The 16,871-nt window shown below is 25.1% G+C and overlaps 2 protein-coding genes across 3 annotated transcripts in view; both read left to right on the top strand.

Annotated features, from left to right (window-relative positions):
- The window catches only part of LOC117174980, a 30,805-nt gene extending 27,250 nt beyond the window's left edge, over positions 1-3,555 (top strand). The window contains exon 6 of one of the 2 annotated variants that reach the window (XM_033364459.1): positions 3,253-3,555. In XM_033364459.1, the coding sequence (XP_033220350.1) occupies positions 3,253-3,268 (16 nt within the window). In that variant the 3' untranslated portion in view covers positions 3,269-3,555. Of the gene's footprint in view, positions 1-3,222 lie in introns of both variants that reach the window. The other variant, XM_033364460.1, reaches the window with a different exon arrangement.
- Positions 3,556-7,771: 4,216 nt separating this feature from the next.
- On the top strand, positions 7,772-13,110 carry LOC117175077 (probable small nuclear ribonucleoprotein G). The gene is made up of 4 exons (XM_033364620.1): positions 7,772-7,912; positions 8,034-8,056; positions 8,135-8,259; positions 12,858-13,110. Exons 1-4 carry the CDS (start codon positions 7,881-7,883, stop codon positions 12,906-12,908), a joined length of 231 nt encoding a protein of 76 aa, XP_033220511.1. The 5' UTR covers positions 7,772-7,880; the 3' UTR covers positions 12,909-13,110.
- Positions 13,111-16,871: the final 3,761 nt, after the last annotated feature.

The following is a 16,871-nucleotide window of genomic DNA, read 5'->3' as shown; positions in this document are numbered from 1 at the left end:
AAAGAATTAAAATACTTTTTCCTGGCGACACCCTCCCCCCAAAAAATATATTACGTAATTTGTGGATGACCTCGTACCTAATTTTGGAATCGAACCAAAGAGGTTTTTCTCCATTTGAAACTGTTGACAAAAAATACAATGGGGTTGTTGCGTGAATTTTAAATAATATATTTTTAAATACTGCATTAAATTCTAAAAACGTTTACCAAATTTTTTGAATAATTCTGAGAAAAAAAATATTTAAAAAAAAGTATCGAAACCTGAATTAAAAGAACTTATTTGTGACTTTAAAACTTCACATCCTGCAATACGCTGAACCAATTAGAATAATGGTATTCAGTGGCTCAATTGACTTACGAAGTATCCAGCTGACAGTTGGCAAAAAAAATTGTCACCATCCATATGTCAACTTTTCGCACATTTGGACTGCTATACTTTATAAATCCCGATTTTCGTGAAATTCTAAGCATTTTGAAACCCTGTTTGGGTCCCTTTTTAAACTTTTTAAACACGTTTTAAATAATAAACGTGTGAATAAGTTATGTTTACTCAAATTACTAGCAGCCATATTGAATCCCCGTTGGGCCAATCAGAATGTCCCGTTTTTCCGCGAAAAATTGTGAAAAGTTTACTTTTAAACATTAAAAACAATTTTTAATTTAGTTTTTAAAAAACTTTTTAAAAGTGATTTTATTAAATTTCTAGTGCTCTTTTAATTTCACTAGGAAAACAAATATTCAGGCTTCACGGACCGGTCCCCATATCCCCTATTGTTCCCTATTTTCAGTTAAGGTCCCTAAAATACCCTATTATCAAAATTTGTTCCCTATAGTACTTCATTTGCAGCCCATAAGGGAACTTTAAAAAAATTTATAAATAACCAACGAAAAAAATAGCAAAAAATCACTATTAGTTACTTTTTCTCAAATCACTTTATAGTTCCTTTTTAAGTGAAAATATCGCGTTAGTTACTTTTCTTTCTGTTAATTAACTTTTGAGTTAATCACTAGTCAATTCAGGTCTATTCCTATTTCTGAATTTTTCAATTCATTTAAAATATTCTAAGGTATTTCTAAAGATTCCGAGAAATTTTTAATAGATTTCAATAATTTGAAGGGATTTGAAAGGTTTTAGGGTATTTAAAAACTTATAAGGCATTTTTTTAGAGGTTTTGATTTGAAAAAATTGTAGGGAATTTTAAAATATTTCAAGGAATTTTTTATTAATGTTATTAACTTAATGCGATTTCAAAGCGATTTAAATATTTTAGGATAGAGAATTTTCTAGAATTTCGGAATATATCGAACAATTTTCAAGACCTTTACGGTTTTAAGATATTTTAAAAGATTTCACAGAATTTTATAAGGTTTCTGAGGGTTTTAATGATTTTAAGGGGTTTTGGAAGCTCTCAAGGTATCTTAATAATTTTTTTGTAGGATTTAAATTGATTTTAAATGATTCATATCAATTTTTAATTAAAAAAAAAAATAATTTGTAGGGATTTCAAAGCGATTAAAATATTTTAGGATAAAGAATTTTCTATAATTTCGGAATATGTGGAATAATTTTACAGGTCCTATAAGGGTTTAAAATATTTAAAAAAATACATGGGATATTATAAGGTTTGTGAGGATTTCAATGATTGTGGGGTTTTTTTTAAATCTCTCAAAGTATTTAACTACATTTTCCGGGTTTTCAAGAAATATCAACATAGAATTTAATGGGATTTTATAATATTTTATTGGATTTCAAAGAATTTATTCACGAGAAGTTAGGTATTTTGTAAGGTTTCAAAGATTTGAAGAGATTTCACATTATTTCTTGGAATTTAACCTGAATTCTTTTTCATTTAGCCTGAATTCTTTGGAATTCTTCTGATTTTTTTTAGTTCACTCGAATTCTTATAAATTTGCTCAATTATAATTATACCAGTTGATTTTTTAAAATTCTCTAGAGTTCTTATTACATTGATACTGAGGATCAGTTGATAAAATGATTAAAGAATTTAAAATATTTTTTTGAAGTACCTTGGCATTTTCAATATCTTTAAAAAGTTTCAATTTATTTAAAAAGATATCAAAGGATTTTAAATGTTTTAGGACATTTAAAATGATTCCCAGAATTTGTAAATTTATGTCAATATTTTAAAAGGATTTCAACGACTTTAAAATAATTTAGGGTATTTTAAAAGATTCCAAGGCATTTTCAAGAGATTTAAACCATTTCAATGGTTTTAATCATTTTAAGGGACTTTAATATTTTAATGGATTTCAAAGAATTTATTCACAAGAAGTGACAGATTTCGTAGGGTTTCAAAAATTTGAAGAGATTTTGAATTTTTTCCTCATTTTATTCGGAATTCGCCCTGAATCGTTATTAATTCAAAATTTTCATATTTTTTCATTGTTTTAAATTCGCTTAATTTCTTTTTAAATTCAGCTTGATTTTTTAATGAATTTCATCCCAATCTTTACATTCCTTTCAAATTTTATTCAACCAATGGAATTTTTCGTTTTTTTTTTTAATTTTCTCAATTCATTCGAAGTCTATGAGTTCAACTTGAATTGTTTTGTAGTCTTTCGTCACTTATTTGGTAAGAAATTGGTAGGGTTTCAAAGATTTAAAGAGATTTGAATTTTTTTTAGAATTCACCCTACATTTTTTAAAATCCAAATCCAAATTTTAAAATCCATTCTTTTGAATTTCCTGACATTTCTCGAAGTTGTTTTTTAATTTACTTTACAAATTTTTTTTAAATTAATTTTTTTAAATTACAAATTTTAAAATTGTTTAAAATTCATTTGATTTTTTTTTAATTCACTTTGAATTTTTATGAATTTCAATGAATTATTCACGTTTACTTTAAATTCCTATAAATTAATTTCAATTTTGCGGAAAACGATGGAATTTTTTTATTTAAAATTTGTTTTCGAATTGATTTGAATTCTTTTGAATTTAATTTCGAATGTTGTGAAGTCTTATGAATTTTTTACCCTTCAAGCGTGAAAAAAGTACCCTATGAGCGTGACGAAAAGTACCCTTTGGTCCCTATATTTTATCCCATACGGACTGTGAGGCCTGAATTTTAGAAAATATGCAACAACCCCATTGAGAAATGGAATTTGTTATTTGCCAGTTCGGCAAATAAATGGCCTTAACTTGCATTGTTTAGAGGGAAAACGTTATATTTTTCTAGGCAATGTTCTTTATTAAATTTTGTAGGATCTAGTAGTTACAAGATGATTTTTCCAGTGCCTTTGTGCGGTAAGAATTATTACTGGGAGCCAAAGACTCGGTATCAAGCACTGTTTTATGATATTTATTGAGACTCAAACAAGATAATTTATATACTCTATCTACTTGAAGCTTATTAAATTTAGAAATTTAGAGCGTATTTTTTACACTGCGTCTTTACTTATTGTGTTCTACATTATTACGAAGAAATTTGTTATTATATCATCATAAGTGCCTGCCTTGCGCCCTATTGTATATGAAAGTGCCTTCTACGAGAATTATAAACTAAGAAAAAAAGAAAATGAATTAGACCTTTTAACAAGAAATTGCACTTTTCTATTATCCTGTATTTTGGAAAATAGATATCTTTAATTGCAATTAATTTCTTTCGCATGCTTCTTCAGTTGCACCTTTTGTAATGCACAGTTCTACGCGAGATTAATATAATTTTTTTAATTAGACGTTTATTGTACAATATGTAGATTTGATATTGATTCTATAATTTTTTATGAGCGTACTTTTTAGTAAAGAGCAAAGCTTCGCTTAAGATTTTCGATTAAATCTTTGTTCAATAAAAAAAAGAGCTTACTTATATTTCTGAATATAATTTTTTATTAAGTTCGCAGGATGACATTTGTTTTCAGGGTGGCCGCTGTACCGGGAAATATTGTCGGAAAAACGAGAAATGACAGTGAATTTATTTTTTGACTGGGAATTTTACAAAATTTTCAGAAAAAAAATTGATTTATCAACTTGAAATCCCATAAATTTTATATCAAATGCAATATAAAATAACTTTAATTATTAGCTTTTGCAACTAGTAAATTTTTTACTATCAGAATGCAGTTTTGTAATTGAAATTTTTTGGCGAAAAACTTTGTAAGTTTTTCAACTGTAAATATAAATGATTTATTTTTTTATTTAAGTTTGTTTTAGAAATTGAACAATAATAGATTTTACAGGATGGTTCTGAGTCCGTTCAAAAATAAACAATTCACAGATTTTTACGTTAAAAATTGAACTGTTTCCATTCGAAATTTTTAATTAGACAAATGCTAACGTCCTTTCGAAAATGTATTAATTATTTTGAACTTTAAAGTTGTTAATAGATTAATAATAAAATGATTTTATGCATTTTCAAGTCCTATCCAAATATTTTAGTATATAATATTATAAACCCATCCCATTTGAACATTTTTAATTAATAAAATGAATTTCTTTTATATTTAAGAATGTTAATTTTTTTTATTTAAAATTATTTTATTTAAATGATAAATTTAAAAATCAAATATTCAAAATTTAACGATTTAAAACTGAATTTTTTAAATCAGAAAGCCTACATTTGTTAAAATTTCAGAGAGTTTGATTAAAACGTTGAACGTTTAAATGGTAATCCTTCTATTTAATAAAATTTTTTGATGAAATATACATTTGTTAAGATTGTGAAATAAAATTTTTAAGCTTTTTGAAGGATTTTGAAAGGTTTCAAGAAAATAGAAGTTAATTTTCTCAAAATCCCTGGGAAAATTTAAATGATTTTTTATTTTGGAAAATTAATTTTAATAGAATATTTATACAGTTTTCAAAATAGAAACAAATTTGTGTGAATATGTAAGAATTGAACAATAATTAATTGACAAAAAAATCGAGTAAGTTCGAGTTATTTCAAAGTTTTGAAAAGAATCAAACTTAATTTGAAATTGGAACAGATTTCACAACATTTCTGAATGAAATATAAATTTTTTAAGATTGCGAAATAAAATTTTGAAACTTTTTAAGGATTTTGAAAGTTTTGAAGATAATAAAAATTAATTTTCTCAAGATTCTTGAAAAAATTGAAATGATTTTTTATTTTGGAAAATTAATTTTAACAGGATATTTTAAAAGTTTTCAAAGCAAAAACAAAATTTTTTCAATATGTAAGAATTGAACCATTATTAATTGAAAAAAGATTCGAGTAAGTTAGATATATTTAAAAGTGTTGAAAAGATTAAAAATTAATTTGAAACTGGGAAAAATTGTGTACATTTTAAAATAAATTGTAGATTATTGAGGATTTCGAAATAAATTTTGTAACCGTTTTGAGGATTTCGAAACGTTTTAAGATAAGAAAAAAATATCTCAAAATTACTGGGAAAATTTAAAATGATTTTTTTATTTTCAAAAATTAATTTTTACAGAATATTTACAGAGCTTTCTTACAAAATTTGATGAATCAGTTTGGAAAGGTTTCAACAGAATAAACCATTTTTATTAAGATCCCTGGAAAGTTTATTTTTTACTTTGAAAACTTAAACATGTAAACAAACAAATTATAACTTTTTATTATAGGAAAAATTTGAATAATTTGAAAATATATGTAGAAGTTTCTAGCAAATTTCAGAAATAATTTAAAATTTGTAAATATTCTGAAAAACGTAAGAGAACAGGTACATTTTTGAAAATTAATTTTTTTTATGTTTTAAGGACCTTGAAAGGTTTAAATATAATAGAAAAATTTGCTGAAAATTCCCGGGAAAATTCAAAGTGGTTTCTTATTTTTAAAAAATAATAATTTTAAGAGAATATTTCAAAAGATTTCAAAACAAATTTTGATAACATAAACTGTCTTAAAATAGTATAATTTTGAAAATTCACAAATTTGTTGATTCATTATTAAATTTAGAGCATTAGAAATGATAGCGTGAATTTATGTATATTTTTTTAATCTTTGAACTTCCCAAATTATAAAAATTTAGATTTTTTTATTTTTCAATTTAACCGAATTTAATTTAAAATCGTTTGATTGACAAGTATTATAAGTTTAAATTTTGTGCGGTAAAATTTATTGAGCATTTGAATTAAAAAAGGTTTAAGCTTTCATTTTAAAGTTTAAAATTTAAAAAAAATTCCAATTTGAGTTTCAATTTGCAGTTCAGTTTTTATAACTTCAAATGAACCGTGAAAAAGGGTTATTTACTGGAAAAACCGGGATTGTTTTCCTTGATTTAAATGGCCACCCTGGTATTGTCAAATAAAATTGTTTTGAAGATCTTGTAATTAATGTAAGTCTTTTTTTATAGCAAGAAACGATGAAATGCTTCGCGAAAAGCAAATATAATGTACCTTATTAGGAGCGTGATCGCTTTTAAGATATAAGTGACATGATTTAAGACAGACTGTATTGACTTGATTATTGCTCGTCACGTTTTGAAAATGAAAATATATTATCTACCAGGAAAACTCAGCAATCTTTTAAAGTTTTCGTAAACATCGTGTTTCCAGTCTTTCAATTTATTATACTCGTATGTAGTTTAACGTCGAGTAGGAATCGGTTTTCTGCATTTTTCCTCTCCTCTGTTAAATTCAATAAATTATTTATTGGAAAATTCAATAATTTTGTTAGCCATCCTTTTTGTTTGAAAATTTGTCTGTTTTGTTTTGGCTTCAAAATTCCTTTATTTTAGTAGAAACTTAATTTTTGTTGTCTAAAAATTTAACATTTTGTTTGAAAATTAATCATTTTTGTCGAAGACTCAACTATTTTATTAAAGTAAAAGTTTAACTACTTTGAAGAAAAATAATCTTTTGGTCAAGTGTTCATCTCTTCGGTTGAAAATTTAACTATATTTTGTTGAATATTCTTTTTGTTTGAGTCTACAATAATTTTTTCAACTGAAAATTTAAGATTTAAGTTTCGGATAAAAGTTGATACTTTTAGATAGAAATTCGTCTATGTCAGTAGCAAGATAATATTCTTGGTTTGAAATGTCCTGTTTCGTTGAACATTAATTTTCTTTGTTGAGGATTGAAATATTTTGTTAAAGATCCAACATTTTAGTTGAAAATTCATCTCTGATTGAAAATGATTTTTTGTTTGTTAAATAATTAATTTTTGTAGCCAATAATTCAACTATTTCAGTTAGAAATTAATCTCTGTAGTTGAAAGTAATTAATCTTTTCATGTATGTTGGTCAAATTCTTACTTTTTTATACAAAATAATTGCAATTGCAACTTTTAGGTTAAAAAATTATATTTGTTAAAAATTCAACTATTGTGTTGAATATAGTTTTGGTTGAAGTTTAATCTTTTTTGTTAAAAAATTCGACTGTTTGGTTAAGATTTCATCTTTTTTAGATAACAAAAGTAAAGTTTTTGGTTAAAAATTGTAACTATTTTTTTGAAAATTTAATTATTTTGTTGAAATTTTAAGTATTGTGTTAAAAAGGAATCTATTTTGGTCCTAAATTCAACTGCTTTGTTGAAAAATCCTTTTGGATTGAAAATTGATGTTTTATGACAGAAAAGTCATCTTCTTATTTGAAATACTTAAAAATGTTTGCAGGATTATGGACAATTTGAAGGGATTTAATTATTTTGTGATAAAATCCTATCAGTGTTTTAATTTGATTAAGAATTCGATTAGAAATGTTTATTTCTCTAAAATAATTAACACGTAATAAGTTTTCTAATTTGAATTTCCCGCCTCTTTTGGCAACACTGTATTTTTTGTTTTGCAAAGTTGACAAGCGGCAACCCGTCTCTAATGACTCTACCTCTAATATCGAGGAGTTTTGTTGGCATTTTTCCTGCGCTTCGAAAGCCGGGTAATTAATTGTTTATTTATTAAAAACCTTGTGCTTAGAATAAATCGCAAAGCCAAAAAATGAGTAGAGCACATCCACCTGAGCTAAAAAAGTAAGTACTTTATAATTATATTCCTATATTTTCCTCAGCATATCTAAACTTCTTATCTTTTGAGGTTAGGTTTTATAAAGCGTACTTATTTCGATTACTTATTTTTTAAATTACTTTCCAGGTATATGGACAAAAAATTATCCCGTGAGTAAAATTATCTCCATAAATTAAAATTTTATAGGATCTAATGGATTTTTTATAAAAAAAGTGATTTAATTATAGTTAAACTCAACGGTGGCAGACATGTGATCGGAATCTTGCGGGGCTTTGATCCGTTCATGAATATGGTGATAGATGAAACTATCGAGGAATGCAAAGACGGTACCAAAAACAACATTGGGATGGTGGTAAGTTTAAAAAATCGCTTATGATTACAAATAGGATCATAAATATTTTTCTTACAAGGCTATCAAATTTCTGTGCTTGCTTTTGAAAGGTTGCAATTAAAAATTGGTTACCTAATTATTTTTCAAAGATTTTATCAAAATAATTGTATGCTTTTTATTTAGTTCCTTGCTATGAGAATTACTATTAGCACTTAAATAGTTCATGTTTGAATTTTGACAGCTTTCTGGTTGAAATTTTTCAATTCTCGGTGTGGCGACTTGACCGGGAATTTTGTGAGAAAAAAAAATGTAATGAAAAATATATTTCTGATCGCAGTAAAACTCAAGTTTTCATTATTTTAATAATTTTGGTCAATTTAGAAAAGTGAATTTTTCCTTATCTACAGTCGCAGAGTTTTTTTCTTAATTGTAATTCGGATTTAGAAGAAAGGAGTTTAAAAATCTCTGTTTTAAGTCAAGTAGTTTTTAGTTTTTTTTCTGAATTATAATAGCACATTTTATTGCATTGTTCATCGCGAATGTATTTTTTTTACTAAAAAATTCAACCACTTGCGATAAAAAAGTTAAACTTTTGTTAAAAAATAATTTTTTTTGTTTGAAAATTCATCTCTTTTTGAAAATGTAGAAACTACTTTTGTTGAAAATATATATTTTTTTCCAACTAAAAATGTAACTATTCCAGTAGAAAATTTAACTACGCTGCTGAAAATACGGTATTTAGCGTCCAATAATATTTGACCAAAAAAATGGACATTTTTCTTCCAAAATTTTGGCTACAAAACCAAATTTTTCTTATTCAACAATAATTTGTGAATATAAATAATAAATAATTTTAGTACCAAACTTTTTATTAATATCATTTCCAAATTTTTTCGTTGGATTCTTGGTTTTATTTTCAGAATTCAACTATTTGTTTGAAAATTTATCTACAATTATTTCGTAGACATTTCACGTATTTTGTTAAAAAGTCGATTTTTTTGTAGAAAATAAATTTTTCATTTCGGTTAAAATTTCAAGTTTTCTAGTCAAATATTTATCAATTTAGTTGAAAAATAATCTTTTAAATTGTAAATAAAGTTACTTATTTGAAATTTAAACTCTTGTTAAGAATTTTTTTGTTTAAGATTCATCGTTTTAATAAAAATTAATTTCTTTGGTTGAAAAATAGATATTTAATTTAAAACTTGTTTTGTTTTTAATGGAAAGTATTTTTTCCGAAAATCTAACTGGGTTGTTAAAGATTCGTTTACTTTTTGGTTGAAAATTTTTTTTTTTTATTGAAAATTATTTAATTTCAATTGAATATTCCATAATCTTAGATAAAAATTAATCTCTTTGGTTAAACATTCATTTTTTTACTACAAATTTCATTAGTCAAGTTTTGCGTAAAACTGATCTTTTTTAGTTGAAAATACGTCTTTTTTTATCAAAATTGATTTTTTAAACCTAAAACTTAATTATTTCAGTTTTGGTTGACAATTTATCTTTTTTAGTCCAAATTAATTTTTTTTTTTTTTTGAAAATTGAAGATTCATTGTTTCACTTGAAAACTCTTTTTTATGATTTAAAATCCAACTATTCTAGTTCAAGATTCATCATTTTAATTTAAAATTCATCACTTCGGTTGAAAATTAATTTTTTAAACTAAAAATTATTTATTTCATTTTCTGTTGAAAATTATCTCTTTTTTTTTAGTTTAAAATTTAATTGTTTGGTTGACTATTTACCTTGGTTAATTGAACATTTAAGTAGCTCGTTAAAAATCCATGTATTTTCTTGAAAAAAATTCATCTTTTTAATACTTAAACATAATTAATTTGAATAATTCAAAAAAACGTTTATTCTATCTTTTTATACTCGAAATTCACTGCATATTTAGCTGAAATTAATTTGGGTACTATAATCAATTCAATTTAAACAAGATCTCTAATTTTTCAAGCAAAAATGATTATTTCTGCCCAAAAACATACAATTTTTCAACAAATTATTAAAATTTTTTAGGTAAAAAAGATTTATTTTCAACCATTTAGTTGAATTCCTTAAGTACAAAAGATGAATTTTTAACAAAATAATTAAATACGCTAATATAAAGCTGCTTTTACCAATAATTCCGCTAAAAATAAAACAATGAATGTATTTATGTCAAATAATCCAGTATAAGAAAAATAAAATGAGCATTTTTTTCCAAAATGTTCTCTCAACGCCCCTGAATATTTCCTTAAAATTCTGAAAAAATTCAGAGGACGTTTTGATACCAAAAGGAAATATTTGTAGGTATGTCAATTTATTAAAAAAAAACCTTTTGGGACCAAACTTTACTTATTCCTTTTTTTTTAATTTTTATTTGGAAGATTTCAGACTTGAAATTAGTCAACAATTAACGTTTTCAATTTGAAACTTTATAATGTGTATATGAATGTATATGAATGTGTTCAAACAAATGTGTTCGATTTCAACAGTTTTTAAATAATTAGTTGGAATTGTATGTTGTTCAATTATGCTATTATTTAGCCTAAAATGCGTCATTCAAAATTTTTTTACTTTACAAATTTACCATTAAAAATGTTTATTTTTAAGCTTACATTTTTAATTTAAAGAATTTTTAAATGCTTTCTTAAATATTTAAACAAATAAAGAATAAAAGCCTTTGATGTTGAAAATTTTGGATAAAAACATTTTTATTTAATAAATAAATTCCTTTTAAATTCATCTGTACTTTGAGCAATAAAAAGTGAACGAAAACGATTTTAAATTAGTTCAAAATTTAAGAATTTTCAGATTTTAACGTTAAAACTAACGGTTTCAATTTAAAAGTCTTAGTCATTGAAAAAATGTGAACATAATAATATATTCTTAATTAAAGGATTTTATTACATTTAAAATATTATTTCAGTCTAAAATATTCCATTTCTAACTCATTCAATTTGACATTTTCATTTAAAAAAAGATTAATTATTGAATATTTAGCAATATTTGATTTTTTATTTGAGACAAGTAAATTTAAACCAAATATTTAAAAGTAAAGAATCTTTAACTTTGACATAGAAAGCCTGGAATCGTTAAAATTTCGAAGAGCTTTTAAACTTTGAACGTTGCAAATTTTAATTGTTGTATTTGAAAAATGTTTAATTTGTAAGTAAAATTTAAAAAATTTTTATGTATAATTTACAAATGAACATTTGTAGAAAAAATTTAAGTACTTTTAAGAGGTATTTACGAGTTTTAAAAAGATAAAAAATTATCATACAAATTTTAGAAAATTTGCTTGAAATCTTCCAGAATCTTTTTTGAAAATTGTGTTTAAATCTTTGAAAAACTTTTTAAATATTCGCTTAAAATAATTTTTCAAAATGAAAAATAATTTTTAATTTTCCTATCAATTTAAAAAAAAAATTTATTCTTTTGAAGCCTTTCACTATTCTTGAAAAGAATCTTAATTTTTTTTGTTTAAAATCTGCGAAAATCTAAATTTTGTTTTATATTAAGCTATCATTTCCAAAATCATTTTTAATTTAAAACAACTTCTAGATTGCTTAATATTTTGAAATAAAATGTTTAAGCTTTCCAAGAATGCTTAAACTATTTAAAAAGAAAATAATTGAAATTAATTGAAAAAAATTGAATTTAACAGTTCCACTTTGAGTGCTTTCATTTGCAGCTCAGTTTTTATTACCTTATGTGGAAAATTTGATAGCTTTAGAGTTCCATTTTTTTAATTTCATTGACCGTCAAAAATGTTTGCGAACTGGGAAATGACCGGGAATTTATTTCGTCGATTGAAATGGCCACCCTGTTCAAACTACATTTTTTTAATAGAACAAATAAAATTGTTACGTTCAAGCTTAGTAATTTTTGTTTTTTTGTTTTTTTGTTAAGTTTCGAATATTTAATTTGTAATTGTTCTTTTTCTTAATTAAAAAATTCCAAATTGAATGGTTTAAAAATGGAATATTTTAATTAAAACATACGAATATATTATTTTTAAGTTATTTAAAAATTGAAAATAGTTTATAAAGTTTGAATTGCGTGTTTACATTTGTTTAACTGATAAGACGTTCCATTTGAAACAGTATGACTTTTAACTTTAATATCTTGAAATTCTAAAAAAATTAACTGATTCCGAATCGTCTTGTAAAATCAATTATTACTCACTTTTTCAATCTTAACGTACAAATCAATTTAGAAAAATCATAATTTATATTCACAGTTTATCAACTAAAAGGTTTTTTTTATGAAAAATGTTTTATTTTAAACACTTCTAATTTTCAATTAATTATTGAAAACTGCATTTTTAAATTCTTTAAAGAAAAGTGTTTGTTTAAAAATTAAATAATTAAATAGGAAAGTGTTTAAAGTGAAAGCATTTTTGAGTTACTGAATATTTAAACTGAATGATATATTTGAAAAAGATAAGAATTTAACTAATTATTTAGAAAATGGTGGAAATCAAAGTCGGACTTCTTGTAAAATTAAAAAAAAATCCTGGTCAAAAAATAAATTCACTATCATTTCCCAGGTCAGCGGTCACCCTGAAGTTAAGACCCAAATTTAAAAAAATGTTTCTAATTTCTTTGTTTTATATTAAACATAAATTTCAGGTTATTCGAGGGAACAGCGTGATCATGCTGGAGGCGATAGATCGAATATGACCGATTACAATTACCCTAGTTTGTAATATAAACTCCAGGTGTAAAATTTCGTCTAAACTCTAATAGCAATATTTTCTTTTCTCTTGTCAATATTTCTTGTCGCTGGAATCTGTACAATTTATTTTCCCCTTAACTCTTGAATAACTGATTCTATTTTCTGTAAGTTGAATGTACCATTAAAGACGCATTTTTTTCTATAAAAGTTATATTGATTATTTCTCGTAATACATAATTTCTGCGAAAATGCAGATTACATATATAAGCTTACGATCGGAGAAAAGGTGCACCATCGAGAAGAGCGTTCGAGTTTTAAAGTGTATGTACCAAAATTTCTTACAACTGGGTCGCGATCTCTTCGTACAAATGTTTCGATATATATATTTTTTTTTTTTCATTTTTTTTAGAGTAACATTCATGTCTACATTACAATTAGGACCGCTCGCAGATGACATATATTTTATATATATTTATATATATATATTTGTATATATACCACAAAGCTGCGAAATTACAAAGATCCAGATCATGTAACAAGTACCTTATATTTTTTATTTATCTTGCTATCTATACATGAAAATTTATTACGTTTACGTTTTGCGAATAATAGCGGTATGAGAATACGCTCGAATATGCCTTTATATAAGTTTTGGTGGAAAAGTACTACGTATTTACAATAAAAAAAAAAAAAAAGAAACTACGGTTCTGCGCTTCGGTGGTTACAAACGTGAGTAGATACGTAATATTATGACAATTTTGGTGGTGAATATAAACTACAAGCGAACAGACTTTCATGCGAAAGTTACAATTAGAGAGAATCAAAACGACAGTGAATTTTTCTCAATTAGTTTCCACTGTCGAGCATGATTATAATGATTAAAATGGAAATTAATCAAATTCCATCAATTTACGCATGCATGGACTGATGTTTGTAAAAGTTCTCAAAATTTTAAAAGATGGAACAATTGATTGATCTCGATTTTAATAAAAATATGCTCTATTATACTGTAAATATTACAATACATGTTTTAAATTTGTCCTAAAGCTTCGGGAACGCACTGCGTATTTTTGTACAGATCTTTACGCAAATCCCGATTTCAAATCTTATTAAAGTTGCAATCGCTGCAAGCGAGAAATCAGACTTTAATACGTAAAAACCACGACTTTGGTCGAAGCTACAGAATAGTCCTTATTCGTTGAAGAAAAAAAAAGAAGAAAATCATTCGAATTTGAAGGAACATTCAAAATTTAGAAGGCACACTGTGTTTCATCAGGATTCCTGATTCAGGAACGTTCGTAAGTTGAAAGCGGATTTGTTTAAAGAATCCTCGACAATCTGTTTAAAAATAATAGATTTTTAATCCCCGCATTGTGTCTTTTCAATTAAAAACAAAAATCTTCAAAAAAGAAAAATACAAAAATAATTATAAAGAAATAAATTGAAATTTGAGGTTTGTAATTGGCTGCAGGACACAACTCGGGGAACTTCGAAGATTAAAGTAAAGTTGGTCTAACCTAAAGTATTCTGACCAAAAGGCAAAATACAAACCGATAGTCGATTTGTAATTAACTAATAATAATTGTCCGAGTAATACGTATTCTTGCGAAACGCTTTTAATTAATTAATGTACTAAAAATCAGTCAATAATACATGTTCATAGATTTTGTTAGTAAACAACAAAAGACACAAAGTTTTTTGTTTTAGTTTGTCAATATAATCTTAGTAATCGTAATTTTACACGAATAACATTAGTACTCGTTCTACTAAACAATAAGCGACAAGACCATTATTTTACAACCAATGAACCGAAACTGAGAAGCAAATAAATAAATGAATCAAAGGATTCTATGGAAAACGAAAATGTTTTCATTCGAAGACACCCACATGCTTTTCATTCATATACTTAGTATCTACACGACATATTTCACCCAGATTTTTATTTAGAAAAGCAAAAAGTAAGATTGAAACCTAAACGAATGCTAAGTCACATTTGAATGTGCAAATGTATAGGTAGCGCGAAAAAAATTCTAAAAAATAATTGCGTATCGAATCAAAATCGGTGATTGACCGACAATATGAGTCAAAAATATTTACAGTTTATGATTCTAAATATGTAGCACAAATCTACTCGTGTACGGATTGTAGCATACCTTGAGTTTTTGTGTCTCCTGCAAATTACCGAACAGAAACGGATCTTCAACTAAAATTCAAAAAACTAAATATAATTTAATGAGCATTATTAAAGACTTAAAAAGTACACTCTGACTTTCTAGCATTTTCTGTAAGAAACAGCAGGATTTTAGAAATGTATATTTTCTATAAACATTTCCCATGGAAAAAAATGATCTAGTTGAGGCTCTAGATCAATGTCAAAATACTCACTGAACATCTTAGATTATTATAAAGAATGCGATATGAGTTCCTTGTGTTTTTACTGAGATTTTCCATCAGTAAAATTGGAATCTGCAAAAGTCCGGTTAAGCAAATCTTAAAATTGGTGTTGGGCAGTAAGGGAAAATTCAAAATTAAATGAGACGTTCTGCAAGGAAGCGGCTCACTTTGCCGGTTTGCGGTTACGTGTAGATTTTTTCACAAGTTTTTTAATTCTACTTGCGAAATCATTATAAGCATTTTATCAGTTGAGCCAAGATATTTGAATATATTTTCAAATAGGGGAGAAGCGGGCAATACGACGCGCATAATAATATCAATCGGTAGAAAGGAAAATATTTTTGATAATGTAAAATATGTAAAACGTAGATTAATATCTGTGTTTTGCTCTCTTCTTATGAAAAATTGAATCTGTGTCAAATAAAATAGCTAATTATTAATTCTTCCATAACAAGGTGCCCAGCGAATCCTCGAAACGAAGTCCAAGGCTTTTCAGATCAGGAAATCAAGTTTGTTCAGGTCTCCTTTTTTTACATCAAATAATCGTTTGTTATACATGATTCATAAATAAATAAATTCTTAATTTTTTGCGAACATCAGGCGTCTTTCTGAAATCTTGGGGGAATATTTTTAAATCTTTGAAAAGTCTTTGGAATTTTTTAAATCTGAAATTTTTTAATCTTTTGAAATCTTTTGAAGCATATAAAATCTCTTTAAAAGCTGAACTTTTTGTGAAATCTTTCTTCAATTTTTGTTTGTAAAAATGTTTGTGTTCCTTTGAAATCTTTTCAAATATTCCTGAAACCTTTAGAAATTGTTTAAAAATTTCGGAATGTTCTGAAATCTTTGATATCTTTTTAAATTTGTAAAATTCTTGAAATCTTTTGAAATTTTTTATAAAAAATGTGAATTCGTTTGAAAGCTTGGACATTTTTTGTATTTTGAAATCGTCCAAACAATCTTTAAGTCGTTTAAAATCTTTCAAAATTTTTTTAATCTTTGAATTTGAAACCTATATGAAAGTTGTATGAAATATTTGTGAAATCCTTTGTGTTCATTTGAAACCATTAAAATATTTGAAATCTTGTAAAATCCTTGAAATCTTTTTGAATATTTTTAAATATTTGTAAAAACTTTTAAAAAATTTTAAACTGTGAAATTTTTTAATATTTTGATCTCTTTTGAAGTATATAAAACCTTTGTAAAAGCTTGAAATTTCTGTGAAATCTTTCAAAACTTTTGCAAAAATCTGAGGAAATCTTTCTTTAATTTTTGTTTGTGAACATTTTTGTTTTCCTTTGAAATCTTCTCAAAATTTCTTGAAACCTTTTGAAATTGTTTAAATAATTTGGAATGTTCTGAAATCTTTGATTTCTTTTTAAATTTGTTAAATTCTGGAAATCTTTTTAAATCCTTATAAATTCTTCAAAATACTTCTGAAATTTTCTATACAAAATGTGAATTCGTTTGAAAGCTTGGACATTTTTTGTATTTTGAAATCGTTCAAAATCTTTCAAAATTTTTTAAATCTTTTAATTTGAAACCTTTATGAAAGTTATTTGTGAAATAAATAT

Source organism: Belonocnema kinseyi, chromosome 6, assembly GCF_010883055.1.
Source record: "Belonocnema kinseyi isolate 2016_QV_RU_SX_M_011 chromosome 6, B_treatae_v1, whole genome shotgun sequence".
Taxonomy (NCBI): domain Eukaryota; kingdom Metazoa; phylum Arthropoda; class Insecta; order Hymenoptera; family Cynipidae; genus Belonocnema; species Belonocnema kinseyi.
The sequence above is the reverse complement of the archived record's forward strand: the minus strand, read 5'-3'. Positions and strand labels throughout refer to the sequence as shown.